General features: G+C 48.2%; 1 protein-coding gene across 1 annotated transcript; it reads right to left on the bottom strand.

Annotated features, from left to right (window-relative positions):
• Positions 1-1,023: 1,023 nt before the first annotated feature.
• PODXL2 (podocalyxin like 2) lies at positions 1,024-26,228 on the bottom strand. The gene is made up of 8 exons (XM_054387609.1): positions 26,180-26,228; positions 19,222-19,515; positions 9,172-10,061; positions 8,090-8,164; positions 5,043-5,199; positions 3,433-3,494; positions 1,580-1,759; positions 1,024-1,233 (listed from the first exon to the last, which is right to left on the bottom strand). Exons 1-8 carry the CDS (start codon positions 26,226-26,228, stop codon positions 1,024-1,026), a joined length of 1,917 nt encoding a protein of 638 aa, XP_054243584.1.
• Positions 26,229-27,000: the final 772 nt, after the last annotated feature.

The following is a 27,000-nucleotide window of genomic DNA, read 5'->3' as shown; positions in this document are numbered from 1 at the left end:
ATCTGTGGACATTAAACACTTCCTCTCCTTAGGGCAGGATGCCGAAAAGGAAACAAAAGGACCGGAAAAATTTCCAAGCTTTCACTTTTCTCCCTGTTTAAAAAGTCACACATAGTCTTCAGACTTACCTAAGAAAGACCAACTGAAACCAAAACTATCCTGGAAAAAAAAAAAAAGAACAGAAGTGGGAAGGCCTGCCAGTCTAACACTTGAGATTTAGACAAGGGATGCTTTGCTGCTGATTTCACAGGCTGTTGCACGAGACAGGCACATAAATGTCTCTAAGCAACTCTCCAACCTAAAGCAAATTCCTAGCTAAAATGCTGCACTATGGCACCAAATTCTCTGCAATCAGTCAAGCAAGGGTAAAGTGCTCCAAACTTTGAAAACAGTTTGGAGCTGTGGAGCTGAAAAAGAGTGGGGCTATTTGTGGTGGGTGGGGAAAAATAGGATTACAGAGGGATGTATTCCCAAAATGTAAACATCAGCCCATCTAATGAACAACTGAATGCTAGAGCACTAGAAAACCTCTTTTCATGTGTGGAATGCAAACACTGTCCAGGACATTTACTGAGACTTGATGCCCCTCTATTCAAAATGCAGTTTTTACTGCACCTGCAGGGACTGAATGTGATCTCACGGCCAAGATTCTGGCTGCCACAACTCCAGCTAGACTCCCAAAGTGAATTTACTCCCTAAAGCTGGATTCCTGGTGGCACACTTAGCCTCACTGCCTTGTTTCTCAAGCCCAGCCACTACTAGAGAGCTACAGTAAGTGCATTTAAAGGTAATGAAAGCATCGGTGCTACTGATAGGAACACACACACAGAGACCTACAAACCCAACCCTCCCCACTTCCCTCTGTTCAGTAATCATCCTGGCTCCAAACCTCAGATGCAGACTCAGGACTTCTATTGGGAAAGCTTGCCCAAAGACTTGACCTGAGAAGCCACCTGATCCCGTGGTCCAACAGTCAAGATAGGAGAGAAAGTGTATTTAAGGGGTGGTTCCCTCCTTTCTTTTCTAAAGATGTGTGTCTTCCTCAAACACATCCACATCCTCGCTCGCCTGCTTATTGATCAGGACATCCCAGCTGTCAGGACCATTGATAGTGTTTCCACCATTCACGCTTGGCTTCTTCTCCTGCATTTCTGACTGGCTGTCACTGGCCACATCCAAGGTGGGGTTGTCATGGCAGCCGTTCTCAACAAAGCGCAGCTCCTCACCGTGTGACTGCAAAGGACAAGAGAAACGAATGGAGAGAAAGAAGGACAGGTTTTAATGCTGCTGAGAAGCACAATCAGACCAGGCTATGAGGGTCATCGAGGACTCTGCAGGGTCAGCAGGAAAAGATAAATTTATTCCTAGCCCAGTGCTTGCAGTGGAAATGAACAGTCCTGAGCAAAGCAGCAGACAGGTTTGCATCTCTCTTACACCTGAACAGGCTACCTTGCTGCTGCAGCAGTGTATCTAGCTACGTCCCTTACGTGGACAGGGGAAAACCATCTCCCTCTTAACATTCCAATTCCCCTTCCATCCCATCCTAAGAGTACAGCTTCTCCACCTGTCCAGTGCTCACCATGTTCTTCATCTTGGGCAGGCGCCTCTGCCAGCAGTTGTATATGAGCCCCAACACAATGATGATGGCACAGATGGAGCCAATGATCACCAGCACCACAAAGAGTTTCCCATAATCACTGCGCGTCTGGTTGGGGTGCGACTGGCAGCTCGTGGTGGTTGAGTAGTTCTGGATGCCAATCTGGAAGGAAGAATGAGGAACACTGAGTTCCCTGGCCTGCAGTCAGGTGGCATCCTGCTCAGACTTTCCAGGGTCCAAGTACAGGACCATTGCTGTGGGTAGAGGAACTAAAAGGCAGGTTTTAGGGAGTCAGGAAATACACTGCATACACAACTATAATGTGCATAACTAAATATAACTCCATCTTCCATGAAAGCTGACATGTGAGCAGATGACAGTAGGTACAATCTTACCTTCTCACATGCACAAAGATCACACCTACGTGCAAGACAAGGAAGCTTTCGTGGGAGAAACTGCCCAAAATTAAGAGTTCCCAAGACAAACTATGGGCCACTGATGGGTGCTGAGGCTGTGGTGACTGTTTGACAGAGCATGTAACTGTAATAATCAGGTTTACATTAAAGCTCTGGTCCTAAGAGGGAAAAACGGTCTTTCCAAGGTCTTAAAGGCAGACAGCTACCTGCTGATCCAAAAAGCTTAGGAACAGCTGCCCTAGAAATGGACTCCTTGTGGTTGTTAGCAAACAAAGCCTAACATCAGTCCCAGTGACTTGTCAGATTTCAACGAGGTTACGTAGCAATTCAGTAGTAGGTATGACGGGTGTAAGAGAATACCCTTCCTCCTCCTTCCAATCTCATGCTAGCACAAGATCAGTGTAACGAGCAGCATTTCATTATTGATAGAGCTGGAGAGTCAGAGTCATGTGGCAGGGGTGCTCTGGTAGGGTGCACCTTAACATAGGGTCATGGTTGCAAAGTCAAACCTTATACCAACACAAACCCTTTTTTTCTGGACAGTTCTAGCTGCTGATACTTCAGTCACAGTTTCTACAGGGTTAGCTTTTCACACTTTCTCTGGTGTAAGCCAATCAATACAGCACTGAGCACTTAATTTGCTTTGTCTAACTGCACCAGTTTGTTGTTAGGTCAGAGAAAAACCTGAGAACAGACAGCCGGCAAGGCAGTGGCCCAACTCTGCTGCTCAAATCAGCAGAATTATTCCAGCAGTGCAAAAGAGTCAAGCAGAATCAGGCCCTCTGCGGCTACATAACCTGCAGGCTTAAGGGGCAAAGTCAGGATCATAGGACTAATTTGTCCTCATCTCTATCCTCTTCCAAGCTGCCCAGGGTTAGAAAAGAACAAGCGAGGGCTTGAGGCAGCTGGCAGTGGAGTCTGGAATCTATTGCCTTTGGTATTCTGTCTGCCCTTGTGCAGGCAGTTGTCTAAAGGAATGAAAACCAGACACTGGGATTGCAGGAAGATGATGTGTGAACATGTCCCATCTGGCACAGGCATCTCTCTCACCTTCTTCAGCAAAGCCCGAGCTCCTGAGAGCAGCCAGTGTATGTGAATGAGCTGTAAGGTGAGCAGGGCAAAATCTGGGGCTCCGCAGCACCGGCATCGCTGCAGGCAATATGATAGAAGGGATGGGCTCAAGTATCCCAGCACCATGAATGTGCAAAAAGCAGCTTCACAACCAAGCAAGAAAAGCAGAGAAGGAATAACCCATACTTACACCAGAGAGAGGAGAATGGAGTTTGCCAAATGTCTGACTCATCTGTTTGCCTGCTGAGGGTTCAGCACTCAGACCAAGATATGGTCCCAGTTTTCAAGGTGCTTATTTTAATTGTATAGCTAGTCTTAACGAATGGATGCAGGCAGACAGGCTCTTACCTCAGCTAAGCTCCTCTTAACATCCCCTAGTGCCATGAGTACATCATTTGTAGGGATGATGCCTGCAAAGGAGAGAGAGAGAGAGAGAGATCAGTGTTGCTCTCAGCTCAGGTTAGTTCAATCAGATGTACTCAACCCTGTGAAATCCCCAACAGAATAGATGCAAGGAAATGGAAATTTTTGTTCATTGCTACTTTATGTTAGGAGGCTGAAAGAATGCAAGGACCAAACCCAAGGGTACCTCTAAGTGTTCTTTAAAGTGGGGGAAAAATCCAGGCACAAATTGATACCAGAGGCACCTAGGTGCCCTTCCCACTGCTACAGGATCTGTGTCTGCTCTGGCAGCCAACAGCAATGTCCAAAAATTCACAGAGGCAGGTACATATGCTTCCTGATCCGGCACATGATTCTGAGCTGGATCACTCAATATGTTCCCACAGAGCTTCATGCTCACCTATCACAACCATTAGCAGGTATGCTTTGCTCTGCACAGCACCTTGGCAAGGTGGTGTGCCTGGCACAACAGCAGAGACTGCAGATGTCTGCAGAGTAACAGCTCCACTCCCAGCACTGACAGATTCAGCCAAGGAGACCAGTCCACACTGAGCAACCTGCTCCTGGAATTCTCCTTTGCTAGCAGCTCCCAGGATGCTTTCCCAACCAGGAGAGCAGGAGTAGCCAGCGAGGATTTAAAGGCTGATGCCCATTTCTCCCTCCCCTTTCACAGCAGTAAAAAGAGTAACTGAACGATAGCACAGTTCTTCAGAGCAGAAAATACTTCTGCTCCTGAGATTTCAAAACTCTCTCAGCCTGACTGTGCTGCTGGAGTTCAGATCTGTTTTCTTCTTCAGGATGTCCCCTTGCATGATGGCATGAAGGTTTTAGTTTAGAAGACTAAATGCTCACCAAAGCCATTTCATTGGCACATGGTCCAGCTCAAGGGCATGGCAGAGATGCACTGATTTAAGGCATCAATATAGCAAACACCACTTAAGTTTTTGCCTCATTTTCCCATCCCTGTGGGACACTTCAAGATACTGGCCGGGGTTTTTTCACATGGGCCATAATGTCAACATTAAGACACCTCCATCACTAAGCAGGCAGCAGAAGCAGTACAGGAAAAGCACCAGAAGGGGATTAAAGAGATGTTAAAACGTTCGAGCCCAGCCCACCTTCCACTGTCAGCTTTTCTTTCTTTGGGGATGCAGTGGAGGCAATGTCAGGAGTGGCCCAGCTTAGACAAAATTTAAGAATTGTTAAGAAGTGAAGTAGGAGCAGGCTGTCATGTCCTGCCACTGCAGTGGCCTGTCCATGGAGGAGAACATACAAACATCGAGAGAAAGCTGTTGGATGCCTCAGCAAAGGCATTCAAGATAGGGAGCAAAGCAGGAGGCAAAGTGCCTAAGACAAAGCTTTGTGCAAGTGGCAAGAGACAAGCCAGGAAGTGGATGGGGAGCAAAGTCTTCTGTCCTCAGTCCCCCTCCCAAGTCCTCAAGTGTAGTCAACACTGGGAACTAGTGGGATTGAAATGAACTGGAGAGTAAAAGCTCCATTTGAGAGCTCCTTAAATAAAGCACCTGATGATAGGAAGGCTCCTTCCCAGCACTTACCCTGTTCCCCTGCCAGTGTCATTAGCAAGTGCTTGTCGTTCTCATTGGGTTTGCTCAGAGAGATCAGCCAGCGGTCCTGCAGTCCATCTGCCTGTCTGGAGAAAGCATCCTCCACCAGTGCCAACAGCTGGGGACCCCTCTCTAGACGAAACTCCTCCTGCCACAAGGAAATGGACCTTGGTGAGTGCATGGTGGGAGCAGAGCAGATGTAGCACTGCATGGCTGGCACAGCTGTGACCCCTGAACCAGGCTTGTCTAAAAACCAGCAATGATAAACCGGGCGCAACATTCCCCTGCACATCCCCAGTGCCCCAGGCAGGACCCACACACTTCTCCTAACACGCCAACACTCCATCTGGGCTCCTGCTGCTGCCATGTGCCCCACATCATGCCAAGCCTAGTTAGCCCAGCACACAGGGATCCTGGAGTGACACTCTCAGGTAAGGCAAGAAGGAAGCAGGCAGGCTCTTCCCTGCAGCCAGCGCTGGGTCAGCGGGTGCTGCTCAGCATGACATGCTCCAGCCATCCCTTGTCAGGCTCCTCTGCTGCTTTCTCACTCCTGTGTTTCTATTCTTATCTCTGGTTGCCATGCCAACCTGAAGGCCACACAGATGATTAATAAAATGGAGAGCTCTTGTTGCCATGGCAATTTGAAGCGCTCAGGGCAGGCACAGGCCTGTGCTGAAAATGGCCTAATTGGAAAAGACACTGATGACTGAGGCCTGAATCACAAGGGCCTGCCAGTGCCTCGTCTCATCAGGCTACGGGTTTGGGCATGGGGAGGCAGGAGGAGCAGCATGAGGACGCAGCACCATGCTGCTCAGCTGCCATCCCACTCACGGCCCTGCGGCTCTGCTCTGGGGGATGTGGAATCAGGGGGAGCAGCTGAGACAAGAGCAGGAGGAGGAGAGAGAGAGAAAGAGGTGAGACATCTACAGTGCTGGGGAAAAGCAGAGGTTGCAGAGGACTGATAAATTCTCTGTAGTGGAGAAAAGAGCTGTGAAGGAGACTGAACACACATACGCCGAGGTCAAGGCCACCTCTCAGTAGCACTGTTCGTCAGACCCTGCAGTCCTCACTTGGGCAAAATTCCCAGGTATACTGAGAGGGAGATGTGCCCAGAAAGAGGCTGAAACGACTCCCTTGCCCTGAGTCCATTAGGAAGATAAATGGGCTGCCAGCTTAACCCAGCAATACAGACATCAGTCCTCCAGCAGGCAAAAACCTGGCACCAGGAAGAATATTAAAGCTCAGATGTGACCCTCTGGAAGGCACTAGGCATCCTTCTTGTCCCTGAGCTTTTCAGCAGAACTCAGTGCTACAACAGATCAGGGCACTGGAACATAGGAAATAATTGAGGAATCCCCACTCACACTACTTTGAACTACAGAATTGCAATGCAGGTTCTCCCTCGCAACCCTGGAAATCCAAACACCACAGGGCTCAGATACAGAAACCAGGAAACAAAAGGGACAGGCAGAGGGTCAGTGAATTTCCCAAAGTGAACAAACTACCATGGGTGGGAAACAAACTGCATCAACATCAGTGGAAAGGAGAAGAGCATTATTCCAGCTTCAGTTGTGCAAAGTGATAATGGGAGGCAGGCAATGAAGCGATGTTCATGTTAAATATGTATGTTGACGAGTGTCCCTGTGAATAAGGGGGAGGGCAGCACAAATCATTCACTAGAAAATACGTTTTGAAACATGAAATGAAGTAGAAAAACAGTTCAGTCCTGCCTATCCCAGGGCCCTGTCTTCTTTCAGCAAGGCAGAACCGAGGATTCAACAGTAAAGGCACCATTTGGTCAAGAGATGTCTGCACATCTGCTTTTCAGTTCTCTCCCTTCTTGTGGTTTAAACAAGTGCAGGCAACCATGGGAAGCAAGTTACTATGTGCTACAAAATGAGCCAGCATTTAAACTCCACAGAGACAGAAGAACAAGCAACAGAGAATAGAACACAGAGGAAAAGGGACAGCAGAAACACTTAAAACCCTCCAAGGAGCAAAATGGTTTGCCTCAATCAGGAGGAAAGAGACTGACTTTTCTTCTGTCCTTAAAGCACTCAACATGCCTTATTGTGTATAGAAATCTTCCTCTTTTCCCTGTCCACAGAAAGTTTACCTTAAAAAGAAAACCACAAAAAAACCTGACCCAACAACCCACCAGTAGTGGAAATAGATCAGTGCCACAGAGCTCCTCTGCAGTAACAAATCAGCTAGCTCTGCCCAGAGCAGGAGTCACAGAAAGCAAGAGTGCAGACACATGAGGCCAGAACACACTTCCCTGATGAAACATTTTGGTCTTGGGCTGTCAAGCTGGTAATCATTTCTTAGAATTATGAAAGGCACCTTGACCCCAGGCCTTTCACAACTGGTTTTAAAGTGCCTGATAAAAGGCCTAGCAGAAGTGAATGAGCCCTTTTACTAGGGATCCACAAGGGGCTCTGGGCTCATGAATTAACTGCAGCTTTATAGGGATGGATGGACAGGCACTGGATTAGTAGAGCATGGCTGGTTAGCAGATCCAGATAGCACACAAAATAACAGGGCTGGGAGAAGAGACACTTAAGGAAGATTTAGTGACAGCTGCTCGCCGATGAACCATTTGCACTGCAAATGGGGAGTCCCTATTCCTCTGAGCCATCCATATCCTGGAAGGAGAGGAGGAAAAGGAAGAGAGGGAAGGAGAATCACACTTCAGTCTTGCCACGTTTCCTCCACTAAGAGGTGCAATGCTTAAAAGCTCTCAAGTCTGACAATCCAGGTATTGGCTGGCACAGACTGGCAGCCAAAAGTTAGTCAAAATCCAATACGGGACTGACATGTGCGAGACTTGCAGCAAAATGATCTCTCTCCACCCACTCTTTTTCCTTTTGGAGAAAAGGAATATTTCTGTCCTCCTCCCATTCCCTCCATAGCCTCTGTAGGGAAGTTGAGATTTAGTGCTTTTAAAACGTTTTGTAGCAGACAGCAAGAGCTATGCCTGCCTCCACTTCTCTAAGCACTATTCCCCCATGCCATCAAATCTCTTTGGGCTGACTTACACAGTCAATGTTATCTGACATATTCAGGATGATGTAGTTTTTCCCCGCAAGGTTGCTCCAGTCTTTGCAGATTACCTGAAAAGAAAAGACAAAGACAACTGAGTGTAGCTCTCCTGCTGAAAGCACAGGGTACACAAGGGACAGGAGCAAGGGGTTGTGCCATACCCCTGAGAAGTGCTTCTCAAAGGGTCTAACTGTCCTCTAACTCTTCATACGAAGGAGGAATCGCCCATTTCAGTGCTAGTGCATGAAGCAGGGACAAGGTTACTGTGTCAGCTTGCCACACTCCAGCTTACCTTCCACCTCTCCCTAGACTCCAGGATGACTCAGGTACTCAGTGGAAAACTCTCTAGCCTTGCAGCAGTGCATGATGAGCACTGAACATAAAACCTAATGGGAAGCCTCTGTGGTCCTTAAACTGGTGAGGTAGGGCAGCAGTTTTGCAGGCAGAACTGGATGCACAGAGGGATTAAGTCACTTGCTGAGGCTGAAGTACCATGGGGTAGAAAGCAAAATTAGCATCAGGGAATGATTTTTTCTCACCACTCAGCTCCTGCTACTTATCTTCCCTTAACTAAATGCCAGTTTGCTGGATTCAGGAACTGCAGTTCACCTTACACCTCCTCTACCACAGGCTCTCTCAGACCAACATCCTCACAGAGATTGCTGTACCCTATTCTACCTGCTCTGCATCTGGTCCTAGAAGGCAGCAGCAAAAATAACACTTCCTTCTCATTCCCTTTCCAGAAATCCTTGGGGCCGTTTTTGTCCTGACATTTCCAATAACGAAGGCTGAGGAAACAAGGAGCTTTTGCTGCTGTGCATGCCCCAGAGGGCAGGTGTTTATTAGAAGCAGAACTTTGTGCAGCAGTTCACTGGGGAAAATGTGAGGGGGCAGGGCTTTCACCAAGGCTGATGGATGCCATTAAGAAGCACTGTGAAATACTCTCAGTTTGGCTGGGTGAACTAAAAAAGCTACTTCCAGTAAGGCTTTGGGACTTAGGTGAGGTTAAAAGGATAGGAGAGAAGGGCCCAAATATCATTACTGCACCCTCCCACACACTCCCTGCTCCCAGTACTACCTGTGCTGAGTCCCAGGGCAGCTCTGTTGGTAGCACAGCCATGCGGGCATCCCCAGCTTGTGGTGAGAAGCTCCTCTCTGCTGCCACAGTCTCAGTGGCTGACTCGGTGTCATTCCAAATGGGATCTGGTGCAGGTTCACCAGCCCTGTCCCATGGAGATGCAGAGGTGGTGTGCTGCTCACTTCCCAGAAGAGTGTGGGTGTCTGGGGAGCTGCCTCCCAAAGAGGGTGTCCCCACAGGCATTTCTACTGTCTGCTCCATTTCACTTAGTGACGTGGGCTCCAGCATCTCCCACCCCACCGTGGCCTCTGAAACCTCCTCTCTGGCTGAATGCTCTTCCCCTCCAGTCTCCACTGTGGGCTCTGCAAGCTCTGTTCTTGTAGTCACAGTCAGCTCCAAATCTGCTCCCTCAACAGCCCACGCATCCCCAGCTGTCACCTCAAACAGCTCTTCTGAAACTCTGGGAGACCCTGTGGCAACAGTAGTAGAAAAAACAGAGGACACAGGCAGAAGACCTGGTCCCATGCTACTCCCAAGGTCTAAGCCTGGAGGAACAGAGTCCTCTTCTTGCCCTCCTCTGGCTGCCTCTGTCACAAAACCTGGCCTGGCAGAGGCTGTGGAAAACAGAAGGGAGAAGGAGTCCTCTTGATCTGCTGGTTCAGAAGATGTAATCTCTGGCCCAGAGGTCTGGAAGTTCTCCACTCCTCCTCTAGAGTGGTCTATAGGGAGCAGTCCCTCCTCTTCCTCCAGCGTGCTGGAGAAAGGTGTGTTCAAGTCAGGTTCAACAAATTCTGCTGGTGGCTGGGCAGTGGCTGTTTCCCAGATGTCTTTCACTTGTGTCCCATTCCCTTTCAGCAGGGCCTTCTGAGACACAGCAGGAAAGCTGTAATCTAAAAAAGAGATCCAAGAGACTTCATGTCACAACCCAAGCAACCATGAGCTCCAAAAGGCAGAGAGCTAGCCCCATGGTTTGTGTCTAGCCACAGATGGGGTCAAATGGTAGAGATTCTCTAAGAGTTGGTACCCTGCCACCAAAAAGAACAATCCTATCTGATAAATACAGTGCAACCTCTGCATTTCCCCAGCTCCCTCCAGTGAACTCACTTTCCCTAGGGATAGCTCCCATGTTCATTTTCTCCACTCCTTTCTGTCCCACGGCATTTTCATCAACAATAATAAACTGTTTTGACACCTGGCATCTCTAAGGTAATGTTGTGAGAGTTAGGAATCAAGCAGAGACTCAGAGATTTGTTTCAGATGGAATTCAGAAAGATAAGGAGTGGTTAGCAGCAGTCAGCCACAAGCTAAAGGGAAAACACTAGGGAAGAGAAACAAAAGCAGAGCAAACTAAATCCTGGCACACTACAGTAATATCACCAAAACATCAATCAACTCTGGCATCTTTGAAATGAAGAACTTCAGTTTGTACAGCACCTCACAGCAGAAGTCATCTCATAAACATATGCATTTTAAGACTCCCATGTGATTAAGGAGGAGTTGTGCTGCAGGAAAACAGAATCCAGAAACAGGAGCCTCTTCCCTCCAACTTTAGCTCCTGGTTGTTTTGTGGCTCTGACCATGACTGCCTGTGAGGTTGCTAGACAAATGTAGATGCTGAAGGAAAAGATGCACCTTACAAACACAAGGTCAGAGCAGGCAGCACTTTCTTCTGGAATCCCAGCAAGAAGCTAGGATCCCAGGATAAGGAGAGTAACTGTAATTTCAGCTAGGTTGAGCTGAGAATGGGAGGCGTAAACCCAGCAGGCATAGATCAACCTTCATCTTTCTTGAGAAACTGCCTGCACCCGAGGAACTCCTGAGTCTGCATCCCAATTAATTCCCTTTCTCCCCAGGATGAGCAAGCACGTGTTCTGACTGAGAAAGGGAAGGAAGAGGATCCCTCTGCAGCCAGAAACGAGCACCCGTCTGCAGTTATTGTCATTAAACGACTGTTTGAAACCCCCCAAGGCCCCCATTTCTTCTCCTGCCTGCCACAGCAGATGCTCTACTAAGCACAGTGGGCAGCAGCTGTCTGGATGCCTTACAGAGGAGATCTGCACAAGGAATCTCCATGCATCCCTGACTCCACTCCATTGCTTGCTGCTGTCAGAGTGGGTGTGAGCTCCCAGGCAGACAGAGCCATGTCAGCAAACACATCCATTACTTTGGATATTCTCTGGCAATGGGGACTGCCCATGCTGCTCCTGCACACTCCTCCCTATCCCTCCTGAGCAGAGAACCATGCTGTTCCCTCCACCCAGGGCAGGTGGTGCAAAGATGGTCCTGTTCAGCTGGCAAGTAGCTTTCCTTAAGCCACAGCTCATTTCCTTCATACTGTCAGCACTCCCTCCAGATGCGGTCCAAAGATGAATATGATCCAGCTGCTGACCTTCAGGTTTGTGGCACGTCTGTCTCACAGTTCTGGCTGCAAAAAAGCCACTGAGATCTACTGATCACTGCAGACAACATCAACATCTGCTTTGCTGCTGTGTTTCAGTAGAGAGCACCCATCCTGACTGAGACTCTACCCAAGGATTCTCAAGATTAAAAGATTTTTGCTACCCAACAGCCTACCTGGTGATTCTCCCTCAGTGGCCAAGGAGGCTGGAAACACCAACCAGCAGCAGCACAGACAAACAAAAGCCATCTCCCCTCCACTGCCTGGCACTGAAGGCCTTTACCAAGCTACATGTCCCAAGGTCTGCAGATGCAGTCACTGCCTTGCTGGGACGGATGGTGGTTAACAGCCAGAACAGACCATGGGATTGAGGACACTAGGTTGGGACCCACTTCAGACAGATGGTGGGAGGTTTAGTGTATCTCCAGGGTTCTGTTGCTCCTCCTGATGCAGGGTTTGCACCAAAACCACTACATTTTGTAAGAACCCCGCCTGCGTTGACATGCTGTGGGAGGAAAGTGAGGGTTTCTCCCCTTAAAACATGGCCCTGTCAGAGGAGATGTTATTTTCAAGGATCGCTGATCCAATCTGCTATCTCCTCTGCCTAAAGACACTCTCAGCTACTCCCAACTCCTCTGCATCTATTCTCTTCTCTGCCTCTCTCCCCACCTGGAAGAGAACAAGAACTGGCAGATGGGCACAGCAGAAAAAACAGGGGGGGAAAAAAGCACACAGGAGCAAGAAGTGCTCCTGGCCTGTCAGCTCACCTCTCAGGTAACACACTTGGACAGATCAGCCAACCTGCATGGGAGTGCAGCCATGATGCCTTTCCACCAAGATCTAAGGACAGAGGGATTGCTGCCTCTGCTATCTGTCCCAGGCAATGGAAGCTGAGGGAGAACCCATCCCACTCTCTTCCAGCAAGCTTCTGTCTTACAAGGCAGCCAAAGACTGAAACCGGGCCAGCAAATCAACAAGGTAGAAGCAGGCACAGGAATCCTCACACTCACTACTAAATGAGTTAACATCCCCACCTGCCACCACACCCTCCACTACTCTGCATACTAAGCTGGGAGCATTGGTCTCCCATCTGGTTTGTAAGACTCCACTGACTATAACCTCAACTCCCCACACACATTGCAAGACTTGTTACTCAGATTCACGCAGAGAACAGTGAAACTCGAGGCATCTTGGTCAGAGCTGTGCTGGTTTGTGCTCCTTAAAACAAGAAGCTCTCCATACAACCCAGTTCCCAAAGGAGTTCAATCATTTTCCAGGTTCAGAGGTTCACGGATGGTGAGTCAATCCTTCCTTCCAGACATTCCAGCTACACACTTAAATCCTGTCTGGATTCACCTCCTACTGTCTCACTACCAAGAGAGTCTGTCCACATCTCAAGATCAAATCTCCGTCATCCTTTCTTTTACTTTACATTCCTCTTCCATGATTTGAAGGAATTTTTGCACCCTGCCCATCTACCTGGTATGATCCCAATCACTTAAGTATGTCCTAGCATCTTCCCAAGATTCCTTCCAGACAAGCTGGTTTCTGCCTCTCATCTGTGCAATGCAGAGTTAAGAGCTTCCCTGTTTGGAAAGTTGTCGCAGCATTTGCTTCATCTCCCTTTCCTTCCAGCTCTAAAGGAACTCAAAGGCCATCTCCCATTTTTAGCAGCTCCTCCCAACATTCAGCTAGCAGCTTGCCTCTGCAAGTGGTTTTCTAAGACCTCACAACCCACTGTCCCACCTGGCTATCCACTACCTTCTGCAGATCCTTAACACTTGCTTCCCATGCCCTGGGCACATGGAATTGCACCCACAGACCTTCCCACACACCTAGACCAGTGCTATTCAGTCCCAATCTCACCAGGTTTTGCAGAGAGAAAAAAAGCCACTGTGGAACACAGGGGCCAGACAGACACAGGTGATGGGTGCTCCTGCTGCAGAAATGGGGCAGAGTGTTCTGTTAGAGACAGGTATTACGGAGGTGGCTGCAATGCCAGATTCATCAGATTAGAAGAGCTGATAATTTCAGCAAGGAAGCAGAGCACTGCCAAAGAGAAGGGTGCCTGAGAAGGGAGGAGGTGGTAACCACACACCATCAGTTCCTTCCCTATCAGGGTCTGCTCTGTAAGTCTCCCACCAAGATCAGCAGTAGGCAGGAGACCAAGAGGAACTTACAGACACACACAGCACTGGTGTGTGCCAAGTACCCCTTCCAGCCACAAACAAGCAGTCAAGCCATGATGAAGCCAGCCAGATGAGAATGGGACAGCTCAAAAGAACTGCCTGCTGAAGCCACGAAATTGTCCCAGCATCTCTGGCCAAACAGTCTAGCAGGGATGGACCAGATGAGCATAGCAGGCAGCCACAGCTCCACATTATGTATCTCTCAGAGCTTTTCAGTCCCACCATCCTCTTGGGAGTCTGGTTCACCGATATGAAATTCCACACCTCCACCTCACCTCTTGGCCACCATATCCTTAGCTACAACACTTAATGCCTTCCATCAGTAGTGATATTACTCACTCTGCAGCATCCAGTTGTCTTTACCTCCCCCTCCACACCTCCCCCCACCCCCGTTCTTCCCTTCCAAGCACTCTTGCAAAGACCCTCAGGCACTATTTTCTAAAGAGACCATCTTGCATAGCCCTCCTGCGACTCCAAAGACTGCCTTTGCATCTCCCAGCAGACCCAGGTCTGGGTAGCACAGATTCATTTCCATTGCCTGGGAAGATGATTTGCCCTGGGAGAGGTGAACATGAGCTCCACACCTCTGCAAGAGTCGCCATTTAGGCGATGCTCTGCTTCCTCTGAAATCAATACCAAAACTTCCCTGACACCAGATGGGCCAAGAGTTGGCACTGTGCCAAGGCACGATTCCCCAGCCAGACATTTAATTCATTACATTTCTGCTGCTTCTTCATTCAGATACTGCCCTGCAAGGTTCCCTACCCTGTATTTGCCACTACTGGCTGTTTAAAGCAACTGTGACAGCTCAGAAAAAGGGTGACCCTCATTGTTTTTAGTGCACATAACCTGACCATAAGGTCTTTATTGGATTAAATTGGAAGATCATGTTAACTAGTGATTGAATTACTGATAACTAGAAGGCACTGTAATATAAAGACAAGAACATCAGGCCCCCACCACAACAACACAGCCTGGTAGCACCAAGCATACTAAAGCAGCTGCCAGCTTTGGGAAATGCAAGGTGCACTCTACCAACTGCTTAAAAAGCTGCCAGGTCTGAGGTGATCTTTTCTCACCATTTTGCAGCACAGAGCAGTGAATCTTGCTGCAAAAAGACATACATCACCTGATTGAAACTGCAGGGGGATTTGAAAGAGGCAAAATGCAATTACTGGTGCTGGAACTGAGCCAGTTGGGGCTAATATCCTAATCTTCCAGAAGAGCCAGAAGTTACTATCTGTGACTCCAACACAGGCCCACACACACAAAAGAGCTCATAGCTAAAAGAAAAAGATCCAGGGTAAGAACGTAGGTAAGTCTTATTATGTGTGGCATTTCCTTCAGGTAGAGACTAGGCACCATGTGCTACAGCTGCTCCCAAACTGTTCTGTGCATGAACTGCAAAAAGGCCAGAACAAGCCACCCAAACACAGACAGTCAGGGATAGCTGCACAAAAATAACCTTATGCACAGAGAAATCCTCTTTGTCACAGGTCAGCCTTTGCCAGCCATGTCTTGGTCAAGATGGCTTGTCCTGAGACAGCTCACCCAATGTGTCAGTGTGCACTAAACCAGGGCATAAACAAAAGGCATCCCAGGAGCTGAGCTCAGGCAGGGGGCTGCTCAGTGCTAAGCTTCTTAAGCAGACAGTCTTTACCAGGTGCTTCATTTCATTAATGCTTGGGTTGAAGATGGTATTAAGAACTGCAGATTTGCTGTCAGTCTGGATGAAGAGGCAGCAGATTTCAGCAAGGCTGAGGGAGACTGGGATCTCTCTGGCCAGAGGCAAGTGATTCATCATGGAAGGAAACGAATCTCACTATCAGAGAAGAGTTAGGGATGGAAGATACTTTATTCCATTAGCTGGAAACTAATGGAATATGTTTATGTTTATTTGAGTATACCTCTTCTAACCTGCCTACCCTGCTATCTCTGAACCTGGGAATCCCTTCTGCTAATTACCATGAATAATTAAAAGATTACAATTTCCAAACCCCACCCCCCTCCAAGAGCCACATGCCATCCTAGTGAATCACCAGCCTATAAGACTAGATTGGACAGCTCTTAGCACAGCCATACCTTGGTATTCAATGGCACAACCTTGAAGCCAAAAAGAGCAGATCCTGGCTCTAAAGAAGCAAGCTAAAGTCAGCCCACCATCACACTGGAAGATGTGGTAATGCACTCCAATCCCTAGAGGCTCAGTTGCTGGGCAAAGGAAGAGAGGGACTCAAGTGCCTTCATTCAGCAGATGTTCATAAGTCTTGCACCAGTTTTCAGGAGCCCTCTCTTCACAGAAATTAATGATTAGGCTGCCTCAACCTAGAGCCTTCACTGCATGGGGAACACATGGGGCATGGTGTTGTGACTGAGCCAAAGCAGAACACTGAGAGATGCAACCCAGAGAGCATTCCAGGATGCATACACCATCATATAACTCACTAAAAAGTAGGGACTCAAAGTGACCTGCATCCCTAATGATTCCCCTCTTCAAGCCCTAAAGCTAGAAGAGATGTTGCACCCATTACCTAGGAAACCCTACCTGTCAGTAGGAACTGGGGGATTGGAAGCCTCCACGCAAAACAAGATGGGGAAGCTAGGAAGAAGGAAAAGGAGGACAAGGCCAGATCCAAGTCTCTGCAGGTCGAGTCTATCTTCAGGGTTGATCTGTGGCTCAGGCCAATTTGATACCAAAAGGGAAACAAAGCAGCCAAACACAAACTACAACCTGAGAAGCTTCTGGATTCCCTGGAAGCCTGAGGACAGCTGGATGCAAAAGTAACAGGTTCACAGCTCCACTGACTTGCCTCTCGGCTATGAGTCACACACCCCTTCTTTCCTAGGACGTGGCATCCACGTTCCCATCAGACCCAATCCATGTCTTCCAGATGCAGCTCCACTGGATAGGAGCTGTACACACTGCAAGCCTGCACTTCTGTGTACACCCAACAGAATGAGACAAAGCTCAGGGTCCTTCCACAGGCTGATGCTAATGTCAGTATAGACTTACTGTTCTTTAGCACAAAATCATCAAACCCACATTATTCAGGAGAATCAGAGTCCTGTGCTGAGCTGTGCTCTGCCAGAGGGAGATTGTTCTCACTTTCTAATGGACTAACAGGTGGCCCTAGATGCCACATGTTTTCCAGAAATATTTTTAAAGGGTGTTTGAGTGCAATTAAAGAAACAGCAGCAGCTGCAGATTGTTATTACTTTTTAATCTCTTGCAGCCTCAAAGACACATGAAAGTAGAGGAGTCTCCCCATACAGACTTCAGAGGGACGAAATACCAAAAAAGAAAGGAGAGATGGACTAGCACAGCTTCAAAATCTCAGACCTGGCCTTTCTGCAAGAAGATCACCAATTCCAGACCCAGTATCTGTACACCAAACACAGAAAGAAGCCAGAACAGGTCTCCTTTCATAGCAGGGAATTTTCTCTGTCCAGTAACATAACAATTGTAGTTTATGCCTTGATTTATACAGGGTCTCAAATCCATGCCTGGGACAGAGCTACCAACTATGCTGGGCCACACTTAACTGTCATTCAGACAGAAATTCCACATAAGGAAAACTTATACCACAAATTTTTTTTTCCTCTTAAACAGCAGCTGTTTGAAGCTCTTTAATAGATTTATACATTGAAACAGATGTCTTCACACAGTTCCACAAGGTACCACATGGCATCTGTCACACATGGAACATGTAAGATCCATTGGTTGTGTGCATCTCATGCACAGGGCTTTGCATGACAGGAGAAGGCTGCCCAATTTAGGGATGCTATTACAACATCCTTTATTGTAAAATGACACACAGCAGGTTTCTAATTAAATTTTAAGTAGAAACGTGCTCCCGGCTCTTGAATAATTCAAACTGTTCTATCAGCCAAGGTCCTGAAATGCCACTGAGGCATGAGCTCTGGACACAGCAATGGCCAGGGGAAAAAAAAAAAAAAACAGTGCTGGGGAAGCACAGAAGTGGTTAGCTGGGCAGTGGACAGGGTAGGGTACATGTAAAGGACAACTAAAAGAGCACATCTGTTCATGGAGGAAAGCACTGCAGGCAAGAGCGGAAGGAGAGAGGAGCGTGTTCTGCATACAAATGGGGCGAGGCACATGCAGGAGGAGAGGCTGGGTTCGGTACCCAGCGCATCCTGCTCTCAATGCACAAGCACATGCTGTTCTCCAAGTCACGTCCCCATCTGTGAGCACATGCAGGTGCCTGCTGGCACACAAATAAAAGCGCCGCTGAGTGCGCTGCCAGTGCGTGAGAGCGGCTGAGCCAGAGCGTGTCCCAGGGATGCACCGATGGAACAAGCACCATCCACCCCAGCATCTGCACAGCCTCCCCACCACCACGCCTGCAAGTGCCCCAGGGGTGCACACGAGCCACAGGGCAGCAACAGCATGGCCAGATGAGTTTAGCAGCAGTGTTAGCGAGCAAAGGACTTTGGAGACCTAAGCTGGGATGGCCCTTGCCCTGCAGAGCATGCACTATGCTCCAGTGGGCAGCCTGAGCTGCAGCACTGTGGCAGCCCTCAGCCCTGTACCAGCACAGGTCTTTAAGGTCACAGAAACATGAGTGAAGATAAACCAAGATTTGTGCTTTCCAACTGCAGACCTCAGCCAGACCTGCTGGGAGGGAGGAGAAGATACCAGATGAGGGTGGAGGGATCAGGCTGAAGCGTGGCTCCTGGGTAACACTAATACATGCCCCACATAACACTTAAGAGCAGGAACATGTGAAATAATCTCCTAAGCTATTGGAAACCCTGCAACACTCCTCCTTCCTCCCATTCCTCTCCCTGAGAACATCTTATAGCCAATGAGGGTCTAGGGTAGAAACCACTCAGTAGTCTCAAAAAGCACTCCACAGAGGAAAACAAGCTCAAATGCTAACAAAACTCATTTTGGCCTTGACTCCCCAGGAAGTAGGCAGGACAGGGTAGGCAGCAGGACAGCTGCCCAAGACAAAAAACCTGTTGCCTTCTCTTAGGCCAAATCCCCACTGAAGTCACAAAGGAAAAGATACAAAATTTGGCCAATGGAACCCAGCTCTTCCTCAAACCCCCACATAGCCTTGATCTCTGAGCCAGAGTCTTGAGACCTTCAGGTTGTGTGTAACTGACAGCAATAGAAAGGAGGGAGAGGGAAGAGAGCAAAGAAGGGGAAAGGAGAAAGAAGGGCACAATGCAATGGGAAACTAGGTGGAGGCAATACTTTTCCCAGCTCATAGCAGCTCAGGAATAAAGGCTCAGCTCTAACTTGGTTTCTAAAGCCTGTGCTTGCTCAGGGTTCACTGGGGACACATCAGACACTGAGGTGAGAAAATAGAGCTGACGTTTAATCTCAGGCCCTCTTAGCGAGAGTTGTGTCAAAGCAGGAGGCAAGATCCCTGCATCCTTCCACCTCCCCGGAGTCCCTGCAGTGTGGGGAGGAAGAATGGGATAAAAATAGCCTACCTGTTGCTGGTCCCAAGTCCAGGTTGGAGTCATTGAGCTCTCCCCCATCTTCCCAGAAGTACTGTGGGGGCTGTAAGATCTTGGACTCCTCATTCTCCTCACTAGCAAAGCCCGATCCCGGGGCAGCATGCAGAGAGCCAGGGGCAAGATCTGGCTCTGCAGCTTCCGGGCTGGTCTGCTCGTGGGAATTCATGGCCTCCAGGTGGGACATCATGGCAAACTCCAGAAGGGAAGTTGATGTGAGGCCATCAGTGGTTGGTTCCTCCGAGGAGGCAAGGCAGAGCCACAAGGTCCCTGTATAACGACAGTAAACCTGTATTAGAGATAGGGCTGACACCCACTGGGCTTGCTCCTTCTTGCCTGCTCCCACCAAATTAATCTGATGCTTACACCTGTCTTCAGGATGACCTGCCCCTAGGTGGGCTGTGCTCTCAGCTGATGAGGAAAATCAGGGCATTTGGGAAATGTGCACAACCATGCTGAGGAGCATCCACATCCAGGAGTTATTGGTGACAAGCAGCCACCCAGCCTGGGGTGCTTCTCTTCAACAGGGCAGTGATGGTTCACTCCCTCTGTGGGTTTTTTTGCCTCTTGGAAAGAACAAGGTGCCTTGTTAATCACCCATCCTGGAGAAAAGGTGGAATGTCTTATATTTAAGCCACAAAATTCTGGCCCTGTGAAGTCAATGCCAGTTTCCTATCAGGCTGTCACCCTGTGCTCCTGATCTGTAGCTGTGTTACACACAAGGAGACTGGTTTAAACCAAAATTATTTAGCATGCCAATATTAATCATGTTTTAAATTAGTACACTGGAAATCTATTCTTAAGTATTTTCTTTGAACATTTTGTATTCACATTTTTTGTTTTCTTAAGGAGGGGCTGACTGCCACAGGTCAGAATTAAAATGCACCAACACCAAACATTTACCTAACAATAAGCAGGGAGGCAGGCTGCATTTTACACTTTTCTTTCAACAATTACATCCTTGTAATTTCCATTTGATCTATTAGAAGGTTTGACTGACACTTCTTGATTCCTAGATGAGACTTTAATTGTGATTTGTGTCAAGGTACATTCACATGCATATTGAACTTCAATCAAAATTCAAGAAAACAGCACCTGGAACTTAGCTTTATTCAACCAATAAATACCATGATAAATATGGAGACATAAGGAAAAAATGAGATTACCACAACATGTTTTACATTTAAAATAGTTTTGTCAAGCAAGCAAAGTAACTAATCTGAGTGAACTGAACCAATTACTTCCTAGCCCTCCGCTCTTCAGCACATGAAAACCAGATCTCATCCTCTCACAGCTGATTTTTATTCATAGATTAGATAAAAAAAGGACAAGTTTTGCTGCATTCTCAGCTCATACTCAGTTTCTCAGTTCTTAATGAACTAGTCAGTGAACTGAACTAATTGAAGAAGCTACAATGAAGACTAATTTGGTATTTTCCTTTGATAACCAAATTTCTGGACAACAAAATTTAGCAGATCTAATCCAACTGGACTTCAGTAAAACATGATACAGTGTCTCATGCAGAATTACAAAAAGGGCAAGAGAATAAACTGGCTAGCAGGAAAACTGTAAGGCAGTGGATGTAAGAGAAATCACAGAAGCTTGTGTTAGAGTGAGGCTATTAGTGGAATTCCTCAAGGTCTGTCCTTGGATCTGCTGTTCTTTAATATTTTCATGAGTGACCTTGGCACAAAAGTTAGGAATATGATTATGAAATTATCCAGGGACACAAAGGAAGGAGACATTCTCACTGGACAAAGACTGTAGGTACAGCTAGGTAATCTTGAGAATTGAAATCACAAATATTATCAAAAGAAATAGTACAAAGTGATAAGTCACAACCTTGAGAACTAGCACAAAACATTTCTGATATAAGATGGGAAGCCATCCGTTTCTGTATCAGAAACAGCTCAGAGATATCACTGGCATGCAGATGTGAAAATGCTTGCACAGTCCTGAAGCACAGAGAGATTTTACAAAGCACTGCTGAGGCATCACCTGGATGCTGCACACAGATCTGGGTACACACAGCCTGAATTTTTTTAAACAGAGCTGAACTGCCTTCAGGCAAGGGCACAGGCTAGAAAACTTCCCAAGGTTCCTTCCCACCACTGTGTCCTATGACTCCACATCCCAGAAGGACAAATCCAAATCAGGGCAAGAGTTAAGATGAGCTACAGAGCAATGGCAGGTGGGTGGGCCTTGGTGCTTTCCTTGAAAACATGGGCTTGGTAGCGGAAAAAGTTTGGGAGCTGCTGCTCACCCTGACAGGCTGATTGCAAAACCTGTCCTGGGAGCACTAGAAGCCAGAAATGCTCAAGGCTTCTGCCTGCTCTGACCCTCTCCACCCTTTCTCCTCCATTCTCTGAACTGAGCAAAATTCAATATTGGTTATTCTTTCCCACATACACTTGGGCCAGACTTCAGCATTTCTCCATCTCATTTATTTCGTTCTATCGATCCAATGCAAGATCGGCTGAGGCCTGTGCAGCAAAGAGAGGCAGAGTATCAAAGGGTAAGGAAGCTACTGCAGCATCATGGAGCCAACCAAAGCCCCTCTGGGCATCCCTGGGGATGGCTGGGCTCTCAGTGAGCTGTGCATGCACAGCAAAACCCATAGCTGGAAACAAGTCTCTAGTGCACAAGCATGGATCTGGAGAGACCTGGCCAGGCCAGCCCCCATGTCCGTTTAGTGGTGCCCACCAGGCTCCAGCATGACACTGCCTAGACTGCGCTTCCACAGGCTGACACGAGAAACCTGCATCACTACCTGGGAGCACTGCTGAGCCCTGTGCAGCCAGCGGAGAGAGCACTTGAGGAGCTTACTGCTTAAGCAAACATGACAGAGACCACCACGGGGGAGAATGGGAACATTATTCTTAAAGTTATCCAGAAAGGGGGGGGCAGACGGATAGGGAAAGACCACAGCAGGCCCAAGGTCACATGGAAAATTTGGTGTAGCTGGACTGCAACAGTCTGCCTTGACCCTATATCAACCCTTTATCCACCCCAATGCCTCAGTTTATCCTGACTCCTATTAGCAGAAATGTGCTTGATGATGCACCTTCACTTTCCAGAAGCACCACAATACACATCCCAGGTCTCCCAGTGAGACAGGCAAAGCCTCAACGCTTAACTTTGCACCAGCTCCGAACACTGGCTCAAGCCTCTCTGTTTCCATCAGCTGCACCCCATTTGGGCTGCCTCCAGAGCTCAGCCACAGCCCATCACACCACCTCTACAACTGACATCTCGTGGCAGGTGAATCTGGGCACCTGGAGAGCTAATCCCATCCATGCAGGAAGCTCATATCCTGGGAGTTTGTTTACCCTCATTTAACTCTGAAATGTTTACCCAGTTAAAATCCCCTAAGCTGCATTATGTGGTTTACTGGGATGCTCTGCTGTCATCAACCCAAGATAAACTCCATCACCTCACCCCTAAGAATGAGTCATTAATAGACATAGCCTCAGCAAGCCAGGTTTATCCTGGGGTGGATCTGGCATAAGATGACACCTTGGGGCCTGACCCACAGGATGGGATGCAGGGGCTGGCCTGGGGGAACACTCCATGCCAACATGAGGCACCAGTGTACAAATCAGTACCTCTCCAGACAGTATCCTGACACCACTCTGTATCTTTTGCACCAGCAACAAGAACTCAATGGCTTGAGGTGTCAAAAAGCAGACCCAAGATTTGTCACCTTCCCCCTCTCTCTTGCAAGCATCTCATAAAGGAGCACAACGCAGCTGTCAACACCAAGGCAAAGAAAGAATCAAAGCTGAGCTGGGAGGCAGGGGAGCACAGCTGAGAGAGGAAATTTAATGCTCAGGGCATCAGTGGCTAGCCATTTTCCTCCTAGGATGGGCAGCAGGGATTAGATGACTTCTATTAGCCATCAATCTCCCAATTCTGTGTTCTAAAAGGCAGATCAAGCAATAGGAAAAAAGAAACACAAACGAATAAAGCCCTGTGACTGTAGATGGGAGGGAGCAGGGAACAGAGCCAGGGCTCGCCAGCTGCTTCAATGGGGTGTTTGTCTCTCATTTCTATTTTTGCGGCACCTCTGCGTAACCTGGAGGAGATGAGGCTCTGCATGCTAAAGAGGGCTGACAGCCTTTGGGGAAATGGCAGGACTGCGATCACAGCAGCAAAAACCCTCCCCAGAGCAGACTGAGGAGGGGTGAGAAAGGAAAGAAAGTGGGAGAGGTAGGTGGAGGGGGGGGAAAGGGAACAAAGAGAGAGAGAGAACAAAAAAAAACATGGGAGCTCCCGTGCTGGCTGCAAGCTCTCCAGCTGCTAGCACCCACAAAGGTGACACGTGGAGGTAATGCTGACCTTGCAAAAGATGCTTCACCTCTGAAAGGAGCACAATGGGGCGATTTTAACAACAGGGAATAATACTGCAGTGTTACCTTTCCAAGGCCATTGGAAGAGAGCCAGCCAAGAGGACACAAAGATGAAATTAACTTGCTAGTTCCTGACCCCACTGGCCTCTCAGAAAACGGTTCCAAGTCAACGTGGTGAAGCTTCCTCTGATGAGCTCAGCAAAGGATTCAATGCAACACCATCAGACAAGGCAGATGGGGGAGTTTCACTCAATAGCAGAAAAAAAACCCCAACCAAATCTAAGGAAATAACATCTGCCATCTCTCTCCCAAACTGCTGTGAATAAGCAGTTTCACATTTCTGGGGTTCTTCTAGAATTGCTTAAAGTATTTTCTGCATTAGTCCACCAATAAACACTTTATCCCATAAGGCAAGCCACCTCTCCATAGGACAGGGCAGCTGTTTAAAAGCTCCCAACTGGTGCACTGAATAGTACTAGAAGTGAAAGAGTAAATTCATTTCTGTATCCATCTGAAATGAGAGGAGGGATTTGGGGACATGAAGTGGAATCTGGCTCTGACTGTGTCAAACAGCCTTTAGCATTTTCTTTTTTTTAATTAACAAGTAAACATCAACTTTCTCACCAAGGAAATACACAAACACCCCTTAAGATGTCAGCATATCAGCTTGACCTATAGAGTGGCTAGCATGCCCTTTGGTTTATGCAACAGGTCCTTCCTGGATGCTGTGGCTACTCCACCGTACCACACAGGCAGGATCAGCCTACTGAAGAGAAGAGCACTTGCCTGGAGCACACACTATGACTTACCTTCCTCTCACCACCAACTAGCAGAAGCTGTACAGCACCACTCAAATGCAGTTACACAATTGGTACCAAGGAAGGGGACCAGAGAATCTCAGTATTGCCAATGCAGCAGCCACAACAATGTCCATCTGGCCCTGCTACAGTTGACCTTCCTTTCAAGCCCACCCCAAACCCAGGAGTTACTCTCACCAATGTTATTTCCTAGGAGAACTGGGTCAGGAATGGGTCATTTGCTGATAATCAGGACAGAAACACAATGACCAGATGAGGGAAGCACCTGCCAGGGATATTGCCTCCCCCAGACCACCATGCCTGGAAAAGATGGGGAGCAAGGCCCAAGGGCAGAGAGGATAGAGGCCCCAGGGCAGAACAGCCAATGGCACAAATCACTTCCAGAACATAACAAAACACAGAGCAATTTAAACAGCAAAAAAAGATCCCAACTACAGACAGTGGAGGAAGAGAAGAAAATGTTCCGTGAGGGATGTCCATGCCGATTCCCCCACGCACACCTGGAGTCTGTGCTGACCACGTACCATATCATGTACTTTTGGTGCTAACTCAGTTATGGACCATATCTGTCCAGCTTCCACATGGCCTTATTGCTGCTCTCTTGCACTCCACTAGACCACTAATGAATCCAGCAAGGCCCCTAATCTCTGAGATAATATCCATTTAGGGCTTCAGAAAACAAGATCAGACTGCCATCCTCCTCTGGTACTGTCAGCAACCAGGTTCCTTGCTGAGTACCCCTCTAAAGCCATCCACCTTCCCACCACCCCAGTATACTTTACAGTGATAAGAAAAGCACTTGAATCTGTGGCAAGCACATACACTAACTAAGCTGCACCAACAGAAGGAACAAAGCACAACTGAAGAAACCCTTGCAATGGGACAGCTTTTCAGAGGGAGATCCTACAGCACACAGTAGCTGTGCCAGTATCTTGTACAGATCTTTACAGCTACCATAATCAGAGAGCTCAGACACCAGGCTACAGGCTGTGCACATCTGCATGTACTGAGTGGGAGCTACCTTGCGAAGGACTGCCAACGTTTGCTCTCTTGACATTTCAGCAGAGAACATCTACAGCATGCAGACCCAGGTATATCCACAAGAAGTGGCAAGAAACTGCCAGAAGATGTACCTGCTTTTGCAGATAATAGCAGATGTGCCCTTTGTCAGCACGTGTACTACGGGTCTACCCTCCTCAGCCCAGCACTGAGAAGAGTCTGGTCTCCTGTCCTTATGAGCAGTAATATCAGGACTGCTCTAAGCACCACCACACTTCTCCACAAAAGAGACTCCGTGCAAGCAGGTCAAGGCAACTCAGACAGGTCTATTTATCCTTCCCACTTTGCTCAACCATTCATGCCAGAAGTCATAATCTTGCTTGGTTTCAGTCTCCCAGACTGTTTGCCTTTGCTCCCTCCCCAGATCATCTCATAGCTTTCACACCTCCCTCCTCTGCTGCTGCAATGCCTGCTCTCCATGCTTCTTGCTATTGACAGTGGCAGTTCCCATCTTGGGGTAGGGGGGAGGTGGTGAGTGGAGATGTAGCCTCAGAGGAAACAGTGTTGGGTAGCCAGTAGTGTACAGCGCAAGTGAATTTTCTTTCCTCAGTTACCTTTCACAGGCCTCCTCAAAACAGCCAACAGACCTCAAGGGGTTAACAGACCACAGGATGAAAGTCACTGATCTAAGGGAGAAACCACAGCCCGCTCAGAATTCCTCTGCCCTCTCATAGGCCTAAAGCATTTCATCTGCCTGCTAAAATTCACCTTGCCAGGCCTGTGCTTCCTCTTCTTGCTGCGTGACAACATGGACCATGTACTCATCGGTGCTCTGTCTGATTTCCAGCCCAACAAATAACAGCTTCTGGCTGTTTCATCTTCAAAAGCCTCCCTGCCTGGACAGAGCAAGCACTACCACAGATACAGGAGGTTTGACATGGTTACCCCTCAAAATGTAGCACAAGCCTTTTACACCCAAAAGGTGTTTAAAACTCACTGGGCACAACACTGAGCACAAAATGGTCACACTCTGCTCTAGCCCTTGTAGCAGAATAGAGATGAACACCCCACCACACACTGCCATGCATGCAGCAGTCTCACCCTAAGAGACTCAAGTCTCCAAACAACCTCATGCATCCTTGGCAAAAAAAAAAGCTCATGCAAAGGGTTGGTAGTCCCAAGGCACAAATATGGGTCCCAATTATCTTCCCAACATATTAGGCAGGATAGCAACAGAAGAGCTGCTGCGGTTGTCAAATAGAGGAAGGGCAGCAAAGCTGCCTTCCCAACAGTACAAAATTATCCCCCAAATAAGAATGTACATCCAAACCCTGGTAACCACACTGGGGCTTAACCAGGCACAGGGACAGCAGGGTGCTGATCCAAGCCCCAGCAAGATGCATCTTCCCTGCCAGCATCCCTGGCCCTCTGAACAAACCAGCGCACGTGCTTGCCCTGCCTGTGTGCGGGCTGCGCTCGCGCGGCTGACAAACAGCCTCTCTCCATTCTTTGGGGATTACGTGTTGCAACAGCCAGCCAGGACGGGAAGCAAGCTCACCCGACTGCCAGCTACGGACCGTGATGCACCT

This window comes from Indicator indicator, chromosome 15 (assembly GCF_027791375.1).
Source record: "Indicator indicator isolate 239-I01 chromosome 15, UM_Iind_1.1, whole genome shotgun sequence".
NCBI classification, from domain to species: Eukaryota; Metazoa; Chordata; class Aves; order Piciformes; family Indicatoridae; genus Indicator; species Indicator indicator.
This window is presented reverse-complemented; position numbering and strand designations above follow the sequence as displayed.